This window comes from Podarcis tiliguerta, assembly GCF_965153285.1.
Source record: "Podarcis tiliguerta genome assembly, chromosome: 1".
Lineage (NCBI taxonomy): Eukaryota > Metazoa > Chordata > Lepidosauria > Squamata > Lacertidae > Podarcis > Podarcis tiliguerta.
The window spans coordinates 124424074-124448690 of NC_139534.1; the positions used below are offsets into that span (position 1 = coordinate 124424074).

A 24617-nucleotide genomic window follows, 5' to 3' on the forward strand; every position below is an offset into this window, starting at 1 on the left:
TAGGCAAACTAAGGCCTGGGGGCCGGATCCAGCCCAGTTGCCTTCTAAATCCGGCCTGTGGACAGTCTGGGAATCAGCGTGTTTTTACATGAGTAGAATGTGTCCTTTATTTAAAATGCATCTCTGGGTTATTTGTGGGGCATAGGAATTCGTTAATTCGTTAATTCCCGCCCACCCACTCCAATATAGTCCGGCCCCCGACAAGGTCTGAGGGACCGTGGACTGGCCCCCTGCTGAAAAAGTCTGCTGACCCCTGTGTATAAATGCTGAATTGATCTGTTAATAATATAATATGGCTTATTGTTTAAGTTGTTGCTTTGTGCTTTATAGATTGCAATTGTTTTACTGATGATTTAGTTTATTCTGTATTTGTGACGTTCTGTTATGTTCTAGCCAGCATGTCATTGTTATTTATTGCTTGTAAGCCACTTTGAGACCCATTTGAATGGAAATCGGCATATAAATGTAATAAATCGAAGCACCACCAACTGGCATTCAGAGTCTTCCTTCCTCTCACACGGGAGATAGAACGCCGCCATCTTGGCTTAGGCCTTTATGCTCATGCAGTAGCAGCTGGTCCAGTCTGAACGTTATCAAACGAATCCAATTTGTCTTGGCTGTCTTCCCGCACATGGGAAACGAGTACAAGAGGCCAGGCCTGCACAGATGTAGCCGGTGATTGCAATACTAATGTCTTCAGACTGGTTGATATGCTGTGGGTTCCCCCACCATTGCGACTCATGCAAACATTGGGGATGCATTCCAGATTAAACCCTTTAATGAAGGGTTTATCAAACCCTTTAATGGCATTTATCAAGCTGAATGCCAAAGTCGGCCATTCAGCAGTGCGATCCTAGCCCGAAGGAAGAGGATATTTCGTAGAATCACAGACTTGTAGAGGGGACCCCAAGAGTCATCTATTCCAACCCCCTGTGATGCAGGAAATGTGGGGTATCTGGAGATGGGACTTCATTCTATGAGGCAGGGAGGGGGAGCCTATGGCATTCCGCCAACGGCTGTTGGACTCCCAACTCCCATCATCCCCATGGCCAATAGCCAATAGCCATGCACGATGGGAGTTGTAGTCCAGCATATTCCAGAAGACTATGGGATCCCTTTCTCTGAAGAAGCACTGCTAACAGATTCTGTTAGTTTTTCTGTTTAGCACACCACCTTAAATTAACCCCCACTTTCTTTTTGTTAAGATTGCCTTGATTCTCCATAACACAAAACCCTTATAATCTAGCTTTTCTGCTGGTAGCCTGCACCTGACAAGGAGGCTCTGTTTTGGCCTGGAGAAAGAATTCATGAACTTCTTTGGCGATCACTCATAACCGAGTAAGATTGTGATATGGTCTTAACAGTGTGTCTGTAAGTGACTGTGGAGGCCATTTCTGGATCCGTATACCCTTCCACAGTGGGGACATAGGTTTCCGGGCGGGAGTTGATCACAGTGAGGGTTTGCCAAGTGTGCCTTCCTCTCATCACATTTCTCCTTTTGTCCTGAGTTTGAGTGTCCCATTCTCCAATGGGAGGCCAGTGTTTCCCAATTATCCATGCTTATACTGCATTTTTAAAGATTTGCCTTGAGAGTATCTTTAAACCTATTTTGTTGTCCACTGGCATTTCGTTTTCCATTCTTAAGTTTGGAATAGAGTAGTTGCTTTGGAAGATGATAATCAGGCATCTGAACATGACCAGTCCAACAAAGTTGATGTTGAAGAATCATTGCTTTGACACTGGTGATCTTCGCTTCTTCTTTTTTTTAGTTTTTATTTCGCCTCGAGCGCTGAGGCCGAATCCCCGCCACAGACGAGCGCAGAGTTGGGCTGCCCGTGCTGACACCCGCCGCCCCGCCAAGCCCCTCAGTGACCGCCCAGACCCGCCATATTGTGATCTTCGCTTCTTCCAGTGCATTTGTTCACCTGTCTTCCCAAGTGATGTGTAAATTTTTTCAGAAACACCATTAATGGAATCTTTTGAGGAGTTGGAGATGGCGTTTATAAGTGGTCCATGTTTCACAAGCGTACTGTAAGATTGGTAGGACAATAGCTTTGTAAACAAGCATTTTGGTTTCCCTGCGAATGTCCCGGTCCTCAAACACTCTGCACTTCCATCTGGAGAACGCTGCGCTCCCAGAGCTCAGATGATGCTGGATTTTGGCATCCATGTCAGCCCTTGTAGAAAGATAACTGCCTATGTAGGAAAAATGATCAACGTTTTGTAGGGAAATGGGCAGACGACATTCTTAGCAACCTGAGTTGCAACCATACCTGGAAAATACATTTATCGTTCCTTAACTGTAAATCTCTGCCATTCGCCTTACTTTTAATATGTATGATAGGTTGTCTGTCTTTATTATTATTTTACCATTGATGTTCTGTAATGTGTTTTTAATGTTGTACACCGCCCTGGGATCTTCTGAAAAAGGGTGGTATATAAATTGAATAAATAATAATTATAATAAATTATACACACAGAGATATAACGAACAGAATGCCCCTCAAAGAGTGCATCTTGTCAAACAAATTAGTCAATATAATACAAACAATTTCCCTCTTTCAGAAAAAGTGTATTTCCATTTCCTCAGAAGAAGCAGGTGGTCTGTGCTCATGTTGCTTTTTTATGTGTTTATGATGTAAAACTGGAGCAAGCTGCAGAAAACCTACCTGAATTTTCATTGCTGCTTTGTCAATGTATCTTTGCCAGTCGATTTTTCCATAAGAATTCGGTTCCCAAGCAATGTAAACCCAACTGCTAATAAATCTGTGCTTACAGATCTCCAGAATTTAGCAATAGCAAGTTCCTTCCTCTCCTCTCCTCTTTGTTTACCAGCAACCCCGAATAAGAGTTATGGAGAACGTGAAAGCTTGCACAGCATCTTGTAATATTTTGCTTGGCCTTGTAAAGATAATATGGATTAATGTCCTAATAAGAGTTAAATCCTTTGCAACGGATGAGCTGGCCCAAGAGACGAGTCCTATCTCCCTATCTGCTCATCTGCAGCTAGCTTGGCTAACGGAGCGTTCTGGCTGATTGCAGAGTTAAATGATGCCGCAAAGAGAGTTTGTCTCCAAATTGCCTCCCTCCGGAACCTCTTCCTTCCTGGAAATTTGCACTCCCTTTTCCCCAAGGTGTCTTGTATGCCCCTGACAAGGGACCCTTCTCAAAACCTGAGACCCACGGCTTAACACAAATTTGTACGTGCGCCGTTGGTAGAGTAATCTCTCTGCCACTATTCTTCAATTGCAAGTTTGTGGCTGAATGGAGATTCCAATTTAGCAATTCTCTGTACAGACCCATAGAATGGCAGAAAGCCTTGGTTAAGTAACTGGAGGGGTGGAAATGTTTAATTGTGAATGCACCCTAGGTTACTGGTTCCCATACTCTTCCCCCCACATGGACTTGAGAATAGCTGCCGGTCATGGCGGACCACTTATTTTTCTACCTGTTGCGTCCTCTAAAACTTAGGACACTTTCCCCCTGAAATATACTCGGAGTTGAGTGTGAATTTCATGCTCTTTATTCAGCTCATAGTAGCAAAGAATGAATCTTTCCCCAAAACGTCTAGCTACATATCCATTATTTACACAATGGGCCCTGCGTGATTGGCTAATTCCAGGCTGCTCCTGTAGGCCAATCAGGTTGCGTATTCACCTCCTCCAGAAGTCTGATTGGCTGTTCCTGCAGGCCAATCAGGTCACTGATTCACTTGCACCTGGAACTGGATTGGGTGGCTCCTGCGGACCAATCAGACTGCTGCATTCTGGATCCTATTGTTCTAGGATTCAGCTCAGTAGTAACACTCCCAATGGGTAGTACACCATTTTTCAAAGAAGAAGAAGAAGAAATTGAGAGGTACTCTTCACTTTTCTTACACCACCTTACAGCTCAGTTGGTTAGAGCATGGTGCTAATAATGCCAAGGTAGCAGGTTCAAACCCCGTATGGGACAGTTGCATATTCCTGCATTGCAGGAGGCTGGACTAGATGAACCTCAGGGTCTGTTCCAACTCTTATGATTCTATGATCCTCCCAGAAAAAACACCTGCTGGGTTGTGCAAGAAGAACTACCTTCCCAGATAGGGACATGAAAACAGAAGAAGTGGCCTTCTACCAGTTCAAACTATTGATCTAGCCCAGTACAATCTATTCTGGCTGGCTGCAGCTCTATAGGGTCTTTCCCAGCACCTGCTGCCTGATCTTGCAAAGCACCACCTCTACAGCCCCTCTGCTAACGACCCTTTTGTTCTGGGTGTGCAATGCTGTTTGGAAGGCGGTGCTCTAATAGTGATTTATGCAGAGACAACATACTGGACAAGAGGGACTTCTGCTGCAATCTCGGCGCCCAGAGAGCGCCCGTTCAGATAATTTCCAGCACAGAGCTGTAGAAGACGGATGAGCTTATGGCTTCGCTGTGAGTAAAGAATGACTAGGAGCAGGCAAAGGGACAGCAATAAATCACACAGGCGTGCAACAGCCTCCTTGGTGGCCGGGCGTAGGAGTCTTTTGTGATTTATTCCTCATAGCACACCAGTTGCCAGTCTCTCAGGGTACAGCACATTGCATGCAGAATAACTACCTTAGGAGGACACCAAAACAGTTGGTTCCTTTTGCCTTGGAGACCCCTATCAGCTGTCATTGCTTGAACACAATGCTTAAAAATGGAGTGGGGGGTTTTAAAGGGAACATGAAACATCTTAAGCTTCAAAGCTCTTTACAGGTAAGACAATAAACTAATTGTTGCATGAATTTCCTTCTTCCCAATAGGTAAAGGGACCCCTGACCATTAGGTCCAGTCATGACCGACTCTGGGTTGCGGCGCTCATCTCGCTTTACTGGCCAAGGGAGCCGGCGTACAGCTTCCGGGTCATGTGGCCAGCATGACTAAGCCGCTTCTGGCGAACCAGAGCAGCGCACGGAAACGCCGTTTACCTTCCCGCTGGAGCGGTACCTATTCATCTACCTGCACTTTGACGTGCTTTCGAACTGCTAGGTTGGCAGGAGCAGGGACCGAGCAACGGGAGCTCACCCCATTGTGCGGATTCAAACCACCGACCTTCTGATTGGCAAGCCCAAGAGGCTCAGTGGTTTAGAGATCTTTTACCTGTAAAGCATATGCACCACCACTAAGCTACACAATAATCTAAAATGAATTCAGGTTTATTTTCAGTAGGGGTTGAGGAGGTAAGGAGTACAGTGGTGCCCCGCAAGACGAATGCCTCGCAAGACGGAAATCCCGCAAGACGAAAGGGTTTTCCGTTTTCAGAGGCGCTTCGCAAGACGAATTTCCCTATGGGCTTGCTTCGCAAGATGAAAATGAAAATTTTTGAGTTTTCCCCCGCTCCCCAACCCCTTTTTCTGAAGCGCTAAGCTGCTAATAGCCTTTTAGCAGCTAAACCGCTAATCCCTTAAGCCTTAAAAAGCCGTTAATAGCCCTTAAACTGCCAATAGCGCTAATAGCGCTAATCCGCTAATGGGCTTGCTTCGCAAGATGAAAAAACCACAAGACGAAAAGACTCACGGAACGGATTCTTTTCGTCTTGCGAGGCACCACTGTATAAGGGTTAAGTTAAACTGAAGGCTTTAATAAGAGTTTCAATGAGAAGCAGTATGCCCCTCGATCTCTTTGAACGAAGGGCGATGGCACAGAGGCAATGAAAACACCTCAGATATACATCAAAATCCAGTTGACTATATGTCTGGCCTTAGAATTTCCTTCTATATGTGAACATTTCCCCTTCCCCTTTCCAGAGACACAGGACCCCGGTTTAACCCCATCCATGTTGGTGCATTGCAGATGCAAATATTGCAGCATTTATAATCCATTTCCAGTAACCAGGGCTCTTGCCCAAAACAGTTCTGGAACTCATAATAAAAACAAGTTCCTCTACATTAATCACAGCACATTCATCAAGTACTTTTCAAAGATGTAGCAGTTTATTTGTGTTAATTACAAGTCTGGCAACAATTGCATTTTCACATTAGGAAGTAATATATCTTTTGGGGGAGAGGAAAGAGGATGTTCCTCTGTGTGTGTGCGAGAGAGAGAGAAACCTTATTTGAAACAGCTTTTGCATCTTGTTTGATCACTTGAACAGAAACATGAATGTTGCACAAAAGAAATAAAGGTTTGCCAGTGAATGCCAGGGACCTATTAAAAAGGCAAAGCGGGAGGAAACGTCCCACCCTTGAGGTCTTATGTGGGAGATCCAGTCTCCCCACAAATAGAAAGAGGTGCCTACCAGGGAACACTGAAGGCAAAGCCTTTGGTGGACTTTGGATTCTGGAAAAAAGGAAAACCAGGACTGCACGCAAATTTCTCTTAAGCGATGCTGACGGAGATGGAAAGAGCACTGGCCAATTTGGGTCTCTCTTGGAGCTCAGGATCTGGACTTCAAACAGGATTAAACCCATCATAAAAACCGCAGCAATTATTTCATTCGCAACCAAGAAAGAACAAGCATATGAACCACCCAAGACACATGGGAGCCCGCGGAATAGGACTTTATAAATCGGCAGCCATCGAGTCCATGTTTTACTTTATTGTCACTAATGCAACTGTACATAGCTGGGGTTGTTATTGGGTTGGGGAACTGAAGCTATGTTAATATATTCAAAATTAATTTTAAAATATGCTTTAAAAAACCCACAGGAACATAGGAAGTTGCCTAATACAGACCCGGTCCATCTGGCTCAGCTTTGTCTACATTGATTGGCAGTGGCTCTTAAGGGTTTCAGAAAAGGGGTCCCCCCCACCACCCCAGCCCTACCTGTGCATTGAACCTGGGACATTTTTCTGCATGCAAAACCAAGGACTTTGCCCTTTTATGAAATAAGAGAGAGGGACGGAGCAAGGAAAGTTTCCCATCCATCATCTCTAAGTTCTTTTGTCAGAGCTGCACAACTGAGAGTCAGAAAAGGACTCAAAGGAGAGGGATTCAGGTATTTTGCACATTCCCAGTGTAAGGGAACATCCTGTGCAAACAAGGTGTCTTATAGCAGCAGATGCCTCTGCAATCACCCGAGAAGCCATCAAGGTTGACCGTTACAAGTCCACATCGTTCCCAGCCCTCCTTGTTGTCTGACAATGATTAGGGTAGGCGTAAATAAACTCCAGATCTGGAATGAAACCAGGAACGGAACAACCCCTACAGCAAGCAGAGCTTTTGAAGCAATGCAAAATGAAAATACAGCAGGACTTTAAAAGGTGCAGCGTGCAGACATCAAGCACCCACAGGGAAAAGTATACTTAGAACCAAATCCCAGCGAGGGCAACATAGGGATCCCAAGAGATCTGGGGAATTTGCTACAATGGCTGGCTGGCATCCAAGCGACAAGATGACCTATTTGGTTGCAGCCTGCGCTGAACATGTGCCGAGCCCCAATCCCTGACGGGAAAACTAAGATGCTCGTTAAATGAATTCCCAAGCAGTGGAAAAACGGAAGAAGTTAAACAGAGTTTGGCTTTGAAGTTTTCCTTTCTACAGTTGCTATGAGGAAGACAGGCTCTGGGTGCACAAAAGCAAACATAGACTCAAGACAGGTGTGTGCGCAAGCAAGTAAACCAAGCAGCTACTCAAGGAAGCATTGCTCAAGTGATGGGCAGTTCTGCTCCACTGCGTGGGGAGCTGTCGCTAGAGGGAACACAATCATCCACCCACTTCCCTGTATCATTTAAACTAGCTACACATCTCAGAATAGACCACTTGTCGCCCGCTGAGCCAAACACAATGCCACCAACCTGCTCGTCAATTGTCCTCAATTTTATTTTTTTTCTGCATCCCAAAGACTACTAAATAAAAAGGGAGGTTGATCAAGCTACCCGATGGGCCCCCATCCGCGGATTCAGACTGGCTGATCATATATTTGCAGGCCTGCATTAGGGGAGTTGACTGCTGCCAAACAGATGAAGGTCATTTAAACTGATGTGAGAATGCAAGGCAGAGACATCACATTGCTGACAATGGTCCGTATAGTTAAAGCTATGGTTTTTCTCAGTAGTGATGTATGAAAGTGAGAGCTGGACCATAAAGAAGGTTGATTGCTGAAGAATTGATGCTTTGGAATTATGGTGGAGGAGACTCGTGAGAGTCCCATCGACTGCAAGAAGATCAAACCTATCCATTCTGAAGGAAATCAGCCCTGAGCGCTCACTGGAAGGACAGATCCTGAAGCTGAGGCTCCAATACTTTGGCCACCTCATGAGAAGAGAAGACTCCCTGGAAAAGCCCCTGATGTTGGGAAAGATGGAGGGCACAAGGAGAAGGGGACGACAGAGGATGAGATGGTTGGACAGTGTTCTCGAAGCTACCAGCATGAGTTTGACCAAACTGCGGGAGGCAGTGGAAGACAGGAGTGCCTGGCATGCTCTGGTCCATGGAGGCACAAAGAGTCGGACACAACTAAACGACTAAACAACAACAGACCATCCAATGCACCCTTTGCACCGTCAGAATGCTGGTCTGTTTGGCCACAGTGGCCAACCAGATGCCTTAGTGGGAAGTCCTCCAGAAGGACACGTGGATGACGGCACTCCCCAATTGTTGTTTTCCAGCAGCTGTCTCTGATCCTGGAGGTAGTATACAACCATCGTGACTAGCAGGCACTGTCTACTAACAACTTAGGGAATGCAGCGCCCTCCAGATTTTTGCTGGCCTCCAATGCCCATGAATCCCAACCGGCAATAACCTATGGCCAGGGTTTATGGGAGTAGTAGTTCATCCTTCATTTGGAAGGCACCGCACTGGATGACCCCGGCCTACGATGAGAAGCAAGAACTCAAGGTCTCAGGCACAGGAGTTTCTCAGGCGTGCCTCCACAGATTCTTTTAACCGAAGGGATTGAACATGGGTTACCGTCTGCATGCTTCTGCCATTGTGCATTGCCTTGCTGATTTCAGAATGGGCTGTGCAGCTTGGGGATATGTGCAGAGTTGCCTGCCCCATTCCATGGGAATGTACTAGCATTCATAATTACACCAAAGATTTAAGACGTTAAAAACACACTTTTGTACATTAGGCACTAACAGAGGATGCTAGGGCTGCAGTGTTTGATCTGATTAATCAGTTAGGATTACATGATCACATTTTTTTTTTAAACCAACCCAAAAAAGGATCCTCCAATTAGCTGGGCAGATTTTTTAACAAAGTATTGCGAATATAAAAAGTGCAGAAGGCAAACACCATTCTAAAAGAAGCCTTCTCTAGCATCTCTTTCCAAAAGAACGCTTCTTTGATATTGCCAAAGACGACACATACAATCTACCAACAAAGAAAATACTATCTTTTGCTTAGAAATATTCTGTTTCCCCATATGCATACTGCATAGATCGAAACTCATGTGATTAATCAATTAAAATGTCTTTAATAAGTTTGCTACCCTGGTTAAAACCGCATGTTGCTTTTCACTGACTGTTTAAAACCACGTTTTGAACCCATTTTAAAAGGTTTCTGGGTGATATCCAACATTAGCCAGAGTAGGCCCTCTGAAATCAATGGATTTAAGTCCATAGATCTACTCCTGAATATAACTAATTCTGGTGATCACCCTTTGCTTTTAACATGATGCAGACTTTCACCTGTAGTGATTAAAAAGTAGACAACCTAATTAAAAATACAGTATTACAGATTATTTTTTTAAAAATGCAGCAGGTTAATTTGTTTCCAAAGACTTCCTAGTGTCCCTTTGAGGTACCTTCTTCAGGTTTCGCCAAACTGGCATTGCTTGGATACCTACAAAAAGAAAAGAAATCATGTCACTAGTCCTTGGCACCGCAAGCCATGATGAAAAATGCAGAAAATAGATGGCCAATTGCAGCTCTCTAGAGCTATGTAGGTCAAACAACTATGTAGTTCTTTCACATGCATGTTCCTGGGATTGCAGAATAGGGACTGCATGATGGAAAAAAGGCTTCCACGTTATTTCAGGGAAGAGTGAATGGTGGGACCAGGCATGATTGCAGAGCTAGGAAAAAGCCAGGAGTTGCAAGGGGGGAGTCCTGCAGGATAGCAAGCAATGAAGTACTCACTTTGGATTGTCAGTTCATTTTAGAACAGGCCGGTCACTTCTCCAGTCGCTGGGTCCAGGTCAATGTCATAGAAACAAGGCCTAGTTGGAAGTCCCGGCATTGTGCTCATCTGGAAGGAATTAAAAGGGAAAAAATCAACTGAAACGAACTGAACAAATATAAAAAATGGAGCTGGAAATAGGAGCAAAGAACATTAAGAGCTTCCTGGCTGGATCTGGGTCATGTCAGTGGACCAGCAGTTGCTTGAAACCAAAGTCCTATTAACCAGCAGGAAGCAGACCACCAAGACAAAGGCATTTCAACCCTCTTCCGGCTGGCTAGACAACTGAAAAACTTGACACCTCTCTTCCCAGGCAGGACTGCCACTGGTACAGCTGACATTTGCCCTGTGGCTTCACAAGGAGAAAGGGATAGGGGAGCAAAGCTGGGATCTTCTTTCCAGCAAAGCTGTTATGTACTAAAGTTCTCACCCTGGGCCAGAAGGAGGATACTGTACATAGGTTTCACTCAGGTCCACATATGCAAATAAGGGATTGAAAGTGACGTTCAGTGATTGGATAGTTACAGAAAATGGTTACTGTTGTGTTCTAGTGGAGCTCTATATAAGCAGGCTGGCTGAACCCTTCAGTTCGGTTCTGTTCTGGCCTATGAATAAACAAGAGCTGTTTGAAGAATCGCTGTGTCGTCTGATATGTTAACCCACAACTTAACTCAAGCCTCTACCAGAAAGGAGGTATGGGAGGAATTAAGAAAGTTAATTCCATCTGCCTGCTAGTTCTTTGGCATTCCAGACAACCCCCCCCCCCCCAATCCAAAACGCCAGCTGCTCTCTTGGTTGCTGCAAACAGGCCCCTGCTGTTCTGGGTGGGGCTCTTTGGGAAAGTACGAGAGGAAAGCTCATTGCTTCAAGTTTGGCTTCAAAGTTCATGAGAAGGCAACAGTACGCTTTGAATGAAGCACCAGTAAACGTATGGATTCGTTTCAGCGACAATCTTGAGCCTGTGGTCTTTGTGGGTTGCTAATGTTCAAATCCGAACCCTGATTAATAACTACAGTGGTACCTCAGGTTAAGTACTTAATTCGTTCCAGAGGTCCATTCTTAATCTGAAACTGTTCTTAACCTGAAGCACCACTTTAGCTAATGGGGCCTCCTGCTGCTGCCGCACCGCCGGAGCACGATTTCTGTTCTCATCCTGAAGCAAAGTTCTTAATGTGAAGCACTATTTCTGGGTTAGTGGAGTCTGTAACCTGAAGCGTATGTAACCTGAGGTACCACTGTATTGTTATTATTGTGTATCTGAAGAAGTGTGCATGCGCACGAAAGCTTATACCCAGAACAAACTTAGTTGGTCTCTAAGGTGCTACTGGACAATTTATTTTTATTTTTTTATGTTGACTATGTCAGACCAACACGGCTACCTACCTGAATCCTTTATTTATTTATTTATTTATTTATTTATTTATAGTAGTAGTAGTAGTAGTAGTAGTAGTGGTAGTGGTATGCTACCCATCCGACTGGGTTGCCACAGCCACTATGGGCGGGTCCTGACGTTAAAGGCTTCCCTGAACAGGGCTGCCTTCAGATGTCTTCTAAAAGTCCGTTAGTTGTTTATTTCCTTGATATCTGATGGGAGGGTGTTCCACAGGGAGGGTGCCACTGCTGAGAAGGCCCTCTGCCTGGTTCCCTGTAATCTCGCAGATCATCTAATTATCATCTCTGGAAAGCCCATGGTCATGAAGACTAGCAACCACGATTAGGACTTTGCACACTTAGAAACAGCTCATGCCGTGGGGCGGAACCACAAAGCTCGTTTTCTGGCAGGCAAGTCACTGTTGCTTATCAGAAGGGAGAGGCGGTCGGCATGGAATGGGCATACGGGTGTAGCTGATCGCCTGCACTGCATCAACCTCCCTCTCTCATAGCTCTCCCACCTCTGCCTACCAGTGAAAGCAGCAGCAACACACCTGCGGGGTTAAGGTAGCCTGGCATTTCCCTCCCACCAGACAACCTGCTTAGGTTCCATACCTACATTTTGTGGAAGCGAATTCCATAGTTAAACTATACACTGACCCAGAGATGGCTGTGGGCAGGATTCCTGCATTGCAGGGGGTTGGACTAGATGATGATGATGATGATGATGATTCATTATTTATACCCTTCCCATCCGGCTGGGCTTCCCCAGCCACTCTGGGCAGCTTTCAACACAATATTAAAATACAGTATTGCATTAAAGCTTCCCTAAACAGGACTGCCTTCAGATGTTGTCTAAAAGTCTGGTAGTTGTTCTTCTCTTTGACATCTGGTGGGAGGGTGTTCCACAGGGCGGGTGCCACTACCGAGAAGGCTCTCTGCCTGATTCCCTGTAACCTCACTTTTCGCAGTGAAGGCCCTGGGCGCTGGACCTCAGTGTCCGGGTAGAACGATGGGGGTGGAGACGCTCCTTCAGGTATACTGGGCCAAGGCTGTTTAGGGCTTTAAAGGTCAGCACCAACACTTTGAATTGTGCTCAGAAACGTACTGGGAGCCAATGTAGGTCTTTCAAGACCGGTGTTATGTGGTCTCAGGTAGCCCCACGTAGAGCATGTTGCAGTAGTCCAAGCGGGAGATAACCAGGGCATGCACCACTCTGGTGAGACAGTCCGTGGGCAGGTAGGGTCTCAGCCTGTGTACCAGATGGAGCTGATAAACAGCTGCCCTGGACACAGAATTGACCTGTGCCTCCATGGACAGCTGTGAGTCCAGAATGACTCCCAGCTGCACACCTGGTCCTTCAGGGGCACAGTTACCCCATTCAGGACCAGGGAGTCCTCCACACCCGCCCGCCTCCTGTCCCCCCAAAACAGTACTTCTGTTTTGTCAGGGTTCAACCTCAATCTGTTAGCCACCATCCATCCCCCAACCACCTCCAGACACTCACACAAGACCCTTCCAGCTCTACAATTCTACTGTGTGAAGAAGACACTGTTTTCTGCTTTGATCGCCCACCATGCAGTTTCATGGAATGACCTTGTAGTTTCAAGACAGGAGAATGAAAAGCATCTCCACTCACTTTTCCCACACCAGGCATTAGTTGATGAACCTTAATCACGTTTCCGATTCGTTTTTCTTTCTTCCTTTTTTTCAGAAAGAGAGAAAAAGATTTCCACCACTCTTTCTCCCATTTTGCAGAGAGCTCAATTAGGTGGATGGAGAATTTCCTGCTCAGCACTGCGAAAAAAAGCTCCAAGTTTAGCTGAGACATGAGCCCCTACTTCCAATATCTTAATCCTGGCTGGTGGGCCATGCAGGCAGCCGAGTCTTAAAGCAAGAGAGAGCTATAAATTGGCTGACGTATTCCCCCCCCCCCACTCCACTTCTAAGATTACTTCTGAAGCAATGGTACATTTTTATGCAGTTCTTTAGAAGGCTCGCTTCACACACAAGGGATCATAACCCTTAATCAGTGGTATTCTTTCTGCAGGTGAGCCGGGCTCGCGAGAGACATTTTTAAAAGATTAACCCATGTGTTTAAAAAACAAGAAAAGACGGGAAGATTTCTAGCAAGCAGCATTTCTGATTAAAAACCAGACCAAACCCCAAAGCAAACCTATTACACTCTGAAAATGGCTCCCATCTGGCTCCCCAGAACATTATGGGAATGAATTTTAAATAGTGTATGTTTTTCCTTTTTCTTTTTGCTAGTCTTGTTAACCTTCTTTGATTGCAAAGAGGAGGGTTGGGGGAATGTATGGATTCAACCAGGAGATCAGATGGGGCCTTAGAGACTAATACATCTATTACGGCACGAGCTTTCGAGCTACTTGCTCTTCCCGCCCGGAATAAGTGAGCCTTGTCTACAACTCCATTTACAAGGTCTTAACATTTGCCTTTGCGGCCGGGATTTCGGCGTCAGTGCTGAATGGGTACATCTGCAGGCAGCAGACATGGCAGGTTAATAGAGGTTAGGGACGTTCACGCAGCTGCAGACATAAGCAGCGACCAGCATACAAAGGGCCGTAAATCTGCTCAAAGGAGTCGGCCGTAGCAGGGCTTGCGGACCAGCCAAGCCATTTAATGCCTGGCTTAACCATTTGCTCAAGAAAATAAGCAGGTACGGCAACAAGGAAGAAGCAAATTCTCTGTGCAAGAGGCTTCCTATTCCCCCCTCCTCCCCCCTTTTTGGATTTATAACTCTCTAGCGCCGTTCGATCAGAACATGCCAGGAAGGGTTGCTTAATCTTGAGCAAGAGAAGCAGGATTCCCCCCCCCTGCTTCACCTTCAAGATGCCCTTGCCTTATACAGCAAGCTGCTTGCAGAACTTGGTTCACTGTGGGTGGGACGACCTTCGCCTGCAATTCAAAACACACTTTCCCGGAAGAAAGCCCCACTGAATACGCTGGGACTTAATTCTGAAAACAACATGCCTAGGATTGCGTTACAAGGTTTGGGCAGCCTGGAAAAATGACTTTTCTTGCACAAAATCTCTACCATGTGAACTCTCTCTCTCCGTCTCTCTGCATACTATGTGTCCAGATCTTTCTCCCTTCTCTTAAAGAACTTTACATAACAGAACTTAAAAAAAGCAGGGAGAGACGATGTTTATTCACATTGGTACAAGCCCGTCAGAAACACCCACAGGCTGACAATCAGCAAGAAAAGATGGAGATTTAAGCCGTCCTTTATGTTTTGCACCTGCCATTTTCAGACCCGTCCATTCAAAGCCAGTGTTCAGCCTTTCTCACAGCCTTGCTCTTATGGCACAAATATTTTAATGGGCAGAGGGAGGGGAAAGGTGTTCGTAAATCAAGTCCCTTTTGGATCTCTGTTGCTCAAGAGGCCAGAGTTGCCCCTTCCATAAAAATATATAATAGCGAGTGGTGTCTCAGACCAGGACAATACGAGGAATATTGCTTACAAGGGAGAGATGTGAACATATGGGGTCATTAGAATATGCAGTTGTGATGGATAAATAAAGAGAACAATGGAAGGGGAGGGGAGGGAAGTTAAAGATTATGAATATATAGTTCTATTCAATGAAATGTTAAAAAAAATTGTAATGGAAAAATATAAATAAAAAATGACAAAAAAGGGAATATTGTTTACAGTACTAGCTGCTGCACCTCTAAAAAGAGTATTGTAGAGCTGGAAAAGGGAAACCAAATGACCAGGGGACGGCAGCAATCCATTACGAGGAAAGACTAAAAGACTTAGGACTTTATAGTTTAGAAAAAAGCAAGTCAGGACACACAATAGAGGCACATAACGTAATGTACGGTGTAGAAAAAGTGGATGAAATACGTATTTTCCTCCACTCCCTTGTAATTCTTAGAGGCCAGGGTCATTCAACGAAGCCATATGGTGACGGCAAATTCAGGACAGAAAAAGAAAAAAGACTTCCTCACATTGTTGAACTACAGAGCTCACTAGAATCATAGAATTGTAGAGTTGGAAGGGACCACGAGTGTCATCTAGTCCAACCCCCGCAATGCAGGAATCTCGCTGCCCATCATGAGGCTCGAACCCACGACCCTAAGATTAACAGTCTCCTTATCTTCTCTAGATTGGGGACAGACAGAATCAATTGCACCGCCCATTTGCAGACCACAGCAATATGTTCCATCAGCTCAAGTTTTTACCATCCCATTCTGCTGTGGGAGATGGAGAGAACATGATGCAACTCTGAAAATACTTCTTTAAAAAAAACACCCTCCTATCCCACACACCCAAATAAATTCAACCAGAGCAAAATACAGTGGTGCCCCGCAAGACGAATGCCTCGCAAGACGGAAAACCCGCTAGACGAAAGGGTTTTCCGTTTTGGAGGTGCTTCGCAGGACGAATTTGCTATGGGCTTGCTTCGCAAGACGAAAATGTCTTGCGATTCCTGGGGTTTTTTTCCGCTCCCCACCCCCTTTTTCCAAGGCACTAAACTGCTAATAGCCTTTTAGCAGCTAATCCGCTAATCCCTTAAGCCTTTAATAGCCGCTAATAGCCGCTAAACCGCTAATAGCGCTAATTCGCTAATGGGCTTGCTTCGCAAGACGAAAAACAGCTAGACGAAGAGACTCACGGAATGGATTCTTTTCGTCTTGCGAGGCACCACTGTAATCTATACCAATAGCCTTCCAGCCACAATCTTCCCAGTCCACTTGTTCCTTACTACAAGAAGATGTGGTGCTCAAAAAGGCTTTAGAAGGGAATTGAGATAAATTCATGGAGGAGAAGACTATATCTGTAGCTACTAGTCAGGATGATGACTGCTCCCTGCGGGATTACAGGCACTGATGCTTCTGAATTTCAGCTGCTGCAACAGGAGAGGCCTAGGGCGGTTCTGTTCTCCTTGTGGGGCATCTCAAGGACTTTGGGCTGGCCGCAGGATGCTGCGTTCGATTGACCTCTGGTGCTTATTCTGTTCCTGAGCTTTGCAGGGCACGTGGGCGGTTGTCACAGGGTAGAAGGAACAAATGCTGCTTTCGCTGTGCACCTCTGATCTGAAGTACAGGAGAGCATAATACACCCATTCTTTCGTTTCCACTCCCACAGCTAGCAGGGCTATGAATGTTTCCACAAAAGTGAGAAAGAGACGAGTGTTTGGCGCTCTCTGGGGAGGTTGCAAACAGTCATGGAGGGAGGGGACTGCAGGCTTGTGCCATACAGACCATAATACAAGGCTTCCTCCACCAGCCCGGCTACAAAACCAGCTCCGACCCGCAGGGCTCCTTATAATCTTAGTGTTTTGAAGTGATGTTAACGGGAGCAACGACACTGCGCTGAGCGAGTGGGTTTTAATAATGTTAAGCATAAAGATTATGCTAATGGCCTCGTTGGCTGACGCGTGCTTATTCCGGGATGCAGTTTGAAAGAGAACGTCGGTGGAGTCAAAGGCCAAATTCAACCCCCTCCCCTCCGGCCGACATCAACCGGTGCTCCCAAGACTGCCAGAATAAGTCTTTGGTTTTTGAGTGGCTTGTGTCAGGCGTAGGTTGTCAGCAAAAACAATAAAGCACTCAAGGCCGGGGAAGTTAAATAGTTACTGAGGGAAACAAACCTAGTGGTTTCAACAACGCTTTCCAGGAGGTCTTGCCCCGATGACGCAGTTGCAAGGACTGGATGTCCCCATCTTCCCACCCCTAAGGCTCCTCGTCTCCCCACACAGTCTCAAACTGCGGCTGCACACAATTCATCTCTGCCCCACTCTTTTCATTGCTCTGTGCGTTCTTGGAGACTAAGGAAGGAGTGGAGCTGGTCGCAGCAGGAAGTGGGGACTCCCTGGATTCTTCAGCAGCCTGTCTTCCCTCTGCCTTTTGGTCCCCCTCCCCTCCAGCCTCTGCTTCAGCCTCAGAGCCTGCACTGCTCTCTGCCCCAGACTCTTCCTGCTCACTAAGCCTTGTTACCTCTTCAGCTTCCAACACCACCTCCTCCTCCCAGTCTGCTCCCTCTTCTCCCTCTGACCACTCATCGTTGTCCCACCACCAATTCCCAGGCTCTGAGCCTTCTTCCCTTGGGGGTTCCCCGGCTGGTTCCTCCCACCATTCCTCTGCAACCAGCCAGTCCATGACATCTTGCCAGGGGTAATCCCGCCTACAGTAGGGCTGGGTGATATATTGTCCCAAACTGGTTTGAAGTCCATATTGTGATATCAGTTTCATAATTTTTGACCTGGCGATATATTGTGAATCATGGTGTGTGTGTGTGTACTTTGCAAAAATCACAATGTGGGGAAAACCGCGAAGCCAGCCAAGGCTTCTCTCTGCCTGCTCAGCTCTCCATTGCCTCCAGCGAATCACAAGTGCAGGCGCTGGCAAAAATCGTGATGCAGGAAAAACCAGGAAGCCAGCTAATGCCTCTACATAGCTCCGTCCTTATTTCAGACATTGGGATGTATCAGTATACAGCGGTACCTCAGGTTACAGACGCTTCAGGTTACAGACTCTGCTAACCCAGAAATAGTACCTCGGGTTAAGAACTTTGCTTCAGGATGGGAACAGAAATCGCGCGGTGGTGGTGCGAGGCCCCATCAGCTAAAGTGGTACCTCAGGTTAAGAACGGCCTCGGCCCAGTATACCTGAAGGAACATCTCCACCCCCATCGTTCTGCCGGACACTGAGGTCCAGCACCAAGGGCCTTCTGGCGGTTCCCTCGCTGCAAGAAGCCAAGTTACAGGGAACCAGGCAGAGGGCCTTCTCGGTGGTGGCACCTGCCCTGTGGAATGCCCTCCCACCAGATGTCAGAGAAAAATAACTACCAAACTTTTAGAAGACATCCGAAGGCAGCCCTGTCTAGGGAAGCATTTAATGTTTGATGCATTGTTGTTGTTGTTTAGTCGTTTAGTCGTGTCCGACTCTTCGTGACCCCATGGACCAGAGCATGTTTGATGCATTACTGCATTTTAATATTGTGTTGGAAGCCGCCCAGAGTGGCTGGGGAGGCCCGGCCAGATGGGCGGGGTATAAATAATAAATTGTTGTTGTTGTTGTTAGTTTCAGGTTAAGAACAGACCTCCAGAATGAATCATAGAATCATAGAGTTGGAAGAGACCACAAGGGCCATCGAGTCCAACCCCCTGCCAAGCAGGAAACACCATCAGAGCACTCCTGACATATGGTTGTCAAGCCTCTGCTTAAAGACCTCCAAAGAAGGAGACTCCACCACACTCCTTGGCAGCAAATTCCACTGTCGAACAGCTCTTACTGTCAGGAAGTTCTTCCTAATGTTTAGGTGGAATCTTCTTTCTTGTAGTTTGGATCCATTGCTCCGTGTCCGCTTCTCTGGAGCAGCAGAAAACAACCTTTCTCCCTCCTCTATGTGACATCCTTTTATATATTTGAACATGGCTATCATATCACCCCTTAACCTCCTCTTCTCCAGGCTAAACATGCCCAGCTCCCTTAGCCGTTCCTCATAAGGCATCGTTTCCAGGCCTTGGACCATTTTGGTCGCCCTCCTCTGGACACGTTCCAGTTTGTCAGTGTCCTTCTTGAACTGTGGTGCCCAGAACTGGACACAGTACTCCAGGTGAGGTCTGACCAGAGCAGAATTAAGTTCTTAACGAATTAAGTTCTTAACCCATATTGCTATGTTTAGCTGGTGATATATTACAATGCTGAAAAATAGGTATCGCCAAGCGCTCGTGTTCAGCGTTCCTGCCCCTCCCAGAGGAACTGCAGGGGTGATGTGTCCCTCAGGCCAAGAAAGTTCAGTCACCTGCAGTGTCCTACTCTGACAATGGTGCTCCAAAGGCTCAGGGATTTGTGCAAGCCCTGCTACTGATCCTGAGGACTTGAACCCAGGACCTCGAGGCTGGCTCTTTCTGCCAATGAGTTATGGCTCTTCCACCTGAACATAAGCAGCATTACCTTAAGCTGCCAGCTCCTGAGAGTCTATTTTTTTTAATGCCATATGGTTTTGTGAGAGCCTGGAAAAACAACAGCAAGAATCTAGTGCTACAGGCAGACTTGCGTAAGATGCTTGGGGGATTTCAATTAAAAGCCAAGCCGTCCAAATTTGGAGATGCCCAAACAAGACAAAATGTTTTAGTCTTCCGAACATTCCTGCAACATGTGCTTTGCTATTTATACCAGAGAACATTTTTCTTTCCTTGGGCTAACAAGCATATCTTAGATGAGAGCTCCTCCCCTCAACTCTCTCCTGGCCACAAATCAGCAATATTCACCCAAAATCAGCAATATTCACCATAAAATAATTGAAGGTCTGTTTGGATAAGGAAAGTGTGTCACTGGGCTACAGGTTTAATGCAGCATGCTGGAGATTTATGGATTAAAAAAAACCAAAAACCAAAAGTGACTTAATGTACAAAGCATTGAAAGTAAAATTGCTTTGTAAGCTTGCACAACACAAAACAGGTGTTTGTTTGTTTGTACCTCAGCCACACCCCAGCATCCAACACATATAAAAACAATAAAACACGAAACATACGGAGCGGCCTTCAGATGTCTTCTAAAAGTCAGATAGCTACTTATCTCATTGACATCTGATGGGACGGCCTTCCACAGGGCGGGCGCCACTACCGAGAAGGCCCTTTTGCCTGGTTCCCTGTAACCTCACTTCTTGCTGTGAGGGAACTGCCAGAAGGCCTTTGGAGCTAGACTTCAGTGTCTGGGGAGAATGATGGGGGTGGAGACACTCCTTGGGGTATACAGGCCTGAGGCTGTTTAGGGCTTTTTAAACGAGAAGGGGCGCTTTATGTCCTAACATGAAGAGAATGAGATCCACACAAACTGCAGAGATTCACAGTCCCTCCAGCCCTCTTTTTCATCTGGAAACAGCAGTTCGCCAGTCCAGCTTTCCTCAACTTTGGGTCCCCGGATGCTGCTGGACTACAACCTCCATCATCCCTGGTCACTGGCCAAGCTGGCTGAGGATGGTGGGATTTGTAGTCCAACGGCATTTGGGAATCCAGGGTTGGTCAAGGCTGCGCTGGGCTACATAGACAAAAGGTCGAAGGCAGCTCTGCATGTTTGCTACCCACTCCAACTTAATCCACACAACAAAGCTTTCAATATGTAGCACTTACCGTTCCTACTAACGGATACAAGAATCCTGCGCCCACGCTGGCTCGGATGTCTCTGATGGGCAGGATGAAACCAGAGGGCACCCCTTTCTGTTCTGGGTCGTGAGACAGCGACAGGTGGGTTTTCGCCATGCAGATAGGCAGGTTCCCAAAACCCTGGATGATGGATTGAGGAGACCACAAGAAAGAGCAGGACAACTTTTGAACAGCGTGCCAGTAAAACATTATGAAATTGCTCCAATTAAAGTGTACTCAGCTCTGTCATGCCTTGATTTAAAACATCTGGAAGGCCGAGTTTGCCTATGCCTGCTGTAAACCTACTGAACTGGGAGTATTCCCCATTAACTCAATGGAGACTTACTTTTGAGCAGATGTGTTATAGCAGGCATAGGCCAACTCAGCCCTCCAGATGTTTTGGGACTACAACTCCCATGATCCCTAGCTAACAGGACCAGTGGTCAGGGATGATGGGAATTGTAGTCCCAAAACATCTGGAGGGCCGAGTTTGCCTCTGCCTGTGTTATAGGATTGCACTGTTAAGTCTGGCTGCAACCCTAAGCCCTTCATGTGTAATATCTGCTGCAACAGAGTAGCACTGCTACCCCAAAGGGAAAGTAAAAGACCCACTAATGCTGCTATTTGCAGTTCTATGAAGATAATCTGCTAATTGCAAGTTCTTTTGCCAGAAGCCAATATGGACCTTGGGCTTTCTAAAACAACAACAACACAACAATTTCATTCCAGCGATTTGGAAGCAAAGTTTCAACTGAGATACTTAACTGGAGCTGCGAGTGCCGTAACTTTAGTTTATTAAGGAGCGGTGAGTAAGCAGCAGTATGCAAAATCTCCAAATATGCTTTTTAAATGGACACGCACAGGATAAAGTGCAAACAACTTTGCATATCATTGGCCTATGGAATTTTAACAAGGAATGGCTTTGCAGGGCAAACCTTCTTTTCGAAATTTACAAATGCACATACAAGCTACAAAATGTTAACATCCTTAACTTAGGCAGTCTGAATTTGGTGTCAAGAAAAGCCGAATGACATCCCACTGAAATAGGAGAAGATACAAATTAAGTCTACAAGCTCATAAAAAGAATAAGCCCTAATTATCAGCATCATATCAGAGAGAGAAAAAGCAAGAAAAGGCAACATGCCAAAATGAAGCCTGTTTTTTCTGAAGAAGAATTTTCTAGGATTCTTTCCTAAGAAATTAATTAAGACAGTCTTGGTAGCTGTTGACCAACTCAGGCTACGTGCGCAGGAAAAATCAGAACGTGCACCAAAAAATCCAACCGTAAGAGCCCAATCTTGCAAGGATGTTTTGCTAGCATACCTGTTTGGTGTACAGAAGAATCTTCCGCTCTGCTTCTGGCAGCAGTTCAACGTCCTTTGCCCCGTAGATCGTCTGTGCAATAATTCTTATCTTGTCTAGAATTGGAAGCTAGAAAGACAGGAAAGGGAGCGGAAGAGACAGTCAGTCCAATTCCTTCCCTACCGCCATGGGATGCCAAATCAATAAGGAATGTAGCCAATCATGGTAATCTGAAAGCAACAAGAACGCATCATTTTCCCAAGCAGAAAACATACTGAAGAGGGGCTGCACCAGAAAATGGAAGGCTTACCCTGAGTGATGGGTGACGGGGAAGAACCTCAGGCCAAGGGCACAGATGTGGCCTCCCAGACCTCTCTGTTTGGCCCTTTGCACTCTCCCCAAGCCACACCCCTCTCCTTAGATCACACCTCTCAATGCTCCTGCCTCCTTGGGTGCTTCTGCCTGGCTGGACTTGAACTTTGATCATTCATTTCTCTTGCCCATCAGGATGGAGAGGGGTGTGCGGAAACTAGCTTACTGTGCAAAGGTAAATAATTTACATTCTTTGCTCCACCCACTTCTAGCCCTGCCCACCACAGGAATGTGATCCCAAAAGGCAACGAAAAATATTCCCACCTTTGGCTTTCGTGATTAATAATATGTATTTTAAATTTAAATGGAGGCAGTGAGAGATTTTACTTTCTTGGGCTCCATGATCACTGCAGATGGTGACAGCAGTCACGAAACTAAAAGACGTCTGTTTCTTGGGAGAAAAGCAATGACAAACTTAGACAGCATCTTAAAAAGCAGAGACATCACCTTGCCGACAAAGGTCCGTATAGTTAAAGCTATGGTTTTCCCAGTAGTGATGTATGGAAGTGAGAGCTGGACCATAAAGAAGGCTGATCACCGAAGAATTGATGCTTTTGAATTCTGGTGCTGGAGGAGACTCTTAAGAGTCCCATGGACTGCAAGAAGATCAAACCTCTCCATTCTGAAGGAAATCAGCCCCGAGTGCTCACTGGAAGGACAGATCCTTAAGCTGAGGCTCCAGTATTTTGGCCACCTCATGAGAAGAGAAGACTCCCTGGAAAAGAGCCTGATGTTGGGAAAGATGGAGGGCACAAGGAGAAGGGAACAACGGAGGACGAGATGGTTGGATAGTGTTCTCGATGCTACCAGCATGCGTTTGACTAAACTGCGGGAGGCAGTGGAAGACAGAAGTGCCTGGCGTGCTCTGGTCCATGGGGTCACGAAGAGTCGGAACCGACTAAACGACTAAACAACAACAACAATTTTAAATTTATTATTTATACCTCGCCCATCTGGCTGAGTTTCCCCAGCCACTCTGGGCGGCTCTCAATCGAGTGTTAAAAACAATACAGCATTAAATTTTATTACTTCCCTAAACAGGGCTGCCTTCAGATGTCTTGTAAAAATGGGATAGCTCCTTATTTCCTTGACATCTGATGGGAGGGCGTTCCATAGGGCGGGCACCACTACCGAGAAGGCAGAGTCGAAGGGACATCCCAGGCAGGCAAGAATGCTTAAGAGCGGAAAGCAGAGTCTGTGAGGGATTGGCCTGAGGAGAGGGGGTGCATGTGTGGAAGAAGAAGAGTTTGGATTTGATATCCCGCCTTTCACTCCCTTTAAGGAGTCTCAAAGCGGCTAACATTCTCCTTTCCCTTCCTCCCCCACAACAAACACTCTGTGAGGTGAGTGGGGCTGAGAGACTTCAGAGAAGTGTGACTGGCCCAAGGTCACCCAGCAGCTGCATGTGGAGGAGCGGAGACGCGAAACCGGTTCCTCAGATTACGAGTCCACCGCTCTTAACCACTACACCACACTGGCTCTAGGGTGTAGTGGAGAGGCCTAGGGGGCTATGCCCGAAGTTCCCCAAATGTTTATTTGCTGGGTTGACAGTGTCTGTTACTGCTGTTTAGCATGCATTGCTCATTAGATATTAAGAACCATTGGGTATCATTTATGACGATGTGTGACTTAGTATGATGCATCGTATTTATATGACAGTTTCTTTTTTTATTGGATGGATACACACACACACACACACACACACACACACGTTTATTATGATCTATGTTGTAAACCGTCTTGTGGTCTTTTTTGACCAAGGGTGCTGTAGGAATTCTAAAAATAAGTAAAATAAATGTCCTGATTCAGTAGAGGCCAGATTCCTGTATCCGTAAGACTGGAGAGGATATAGAACGTTAAAATACATAGGTGCATGTGTGCATTCTTATTTTTACTCTCCCCTAACCAGTCAAGCCTTCAGAAAAGCCCCATAAGTGCAGCTGAAACACCAGGAGAGTTGCAAGGTATGAGTGCGGAAGGGGAGGGGAGCCTCTCGATTCTCAGAGGGAACCAAAATTCATTGCAAGGCGGAGGGAGGAAACAGTGGAAGGGAACTCAGAACACTTTGGCCCAGCGAGCCTCATTTTCCTTTTAAGCCATCCATCATTCATTAAGTCACTTTTTTCAAACAAACCACAAAACCACATTATTCCCCATGGCTTTGAGAATGCCAATCAGATCCTGGGCATTCGGAACAAAAAAATCTGTGTCTTCCCAGGGACATTAGAAAGCAATTTGATTATGCCGCTGACTCAAGGGCACGGAATTAGATTTAGCCTGAGAGAGAAAGAGGGGGTTGCTGGGTACCTGGCTTGGCTAGTTGTGGAAAGAGAGCCTGCAAGAGCATTTATGATAATTTTGAGGCCCTAAGCCATTCACCCCCCCAG

At 46.1% G+C, this 24617-nt stretch overlaps 1 protein-coding gene and 1 long non-coding RNA gene across 3 annotated transcripts in view; one reads left to right on the forward strand and one right to left on the reverse strand.

The window, feature by feature from the left end:
• The window catches only part of LOC310677960, a 288527-nt gene extending 279434 nt beyond the window's left edge, over nucleotides 1-9093 (forward strand). Inside the window, exon 2 of the long non-coding RNA XR_014511533.1 lies at nucleotides 8427-9093. This is a non-coding gene — a long non-coding RNA (uncharacterized lncRNA). The remainder of the gene's footprint in view (nucleotides 1-8426) is intronic.
• MTHFD1 (methylenetetrahydrofolate dehydrogenase, cyclohydrolase and formyltetrahydrofolate synthetase 1) overlaps nucleotides 5921-24617 on the reverse strand; it is an 81134-nt gene continuing 62437 nt past the window's right edge. Inside the window, exons 25-29 of one of the 2 annotated variants that reach the window (XR_014509848.1) lie at nucleotides 21880-21987; nucleotides 20545-20697; nucleotides 10030-10138; nucleotides 8192-9733; nucleotides 5921-7121 (exon numbers count right to left, since the gene is read on the reverse strand). Coding sequence is in view for 1 of the 2 variants with exons in the window: in XM_083435084.1 (XP_083291210.1) it covers nucleotides 10049-10138; nucleotides 20545-20697; nucleotides 21880-21987 (351 nt within the window). In the remaining variant the exon portion in view is untranslated. Of the gene's footprint in view, nucleotides 9734-10029; nucleotides 10139-20544; nucleotides 20698-21879; nucleotides 21988-24617 lie in introns of both variants that reach the window. The other variant, XM_083435084.1, reaches the window with a different exon arrangement.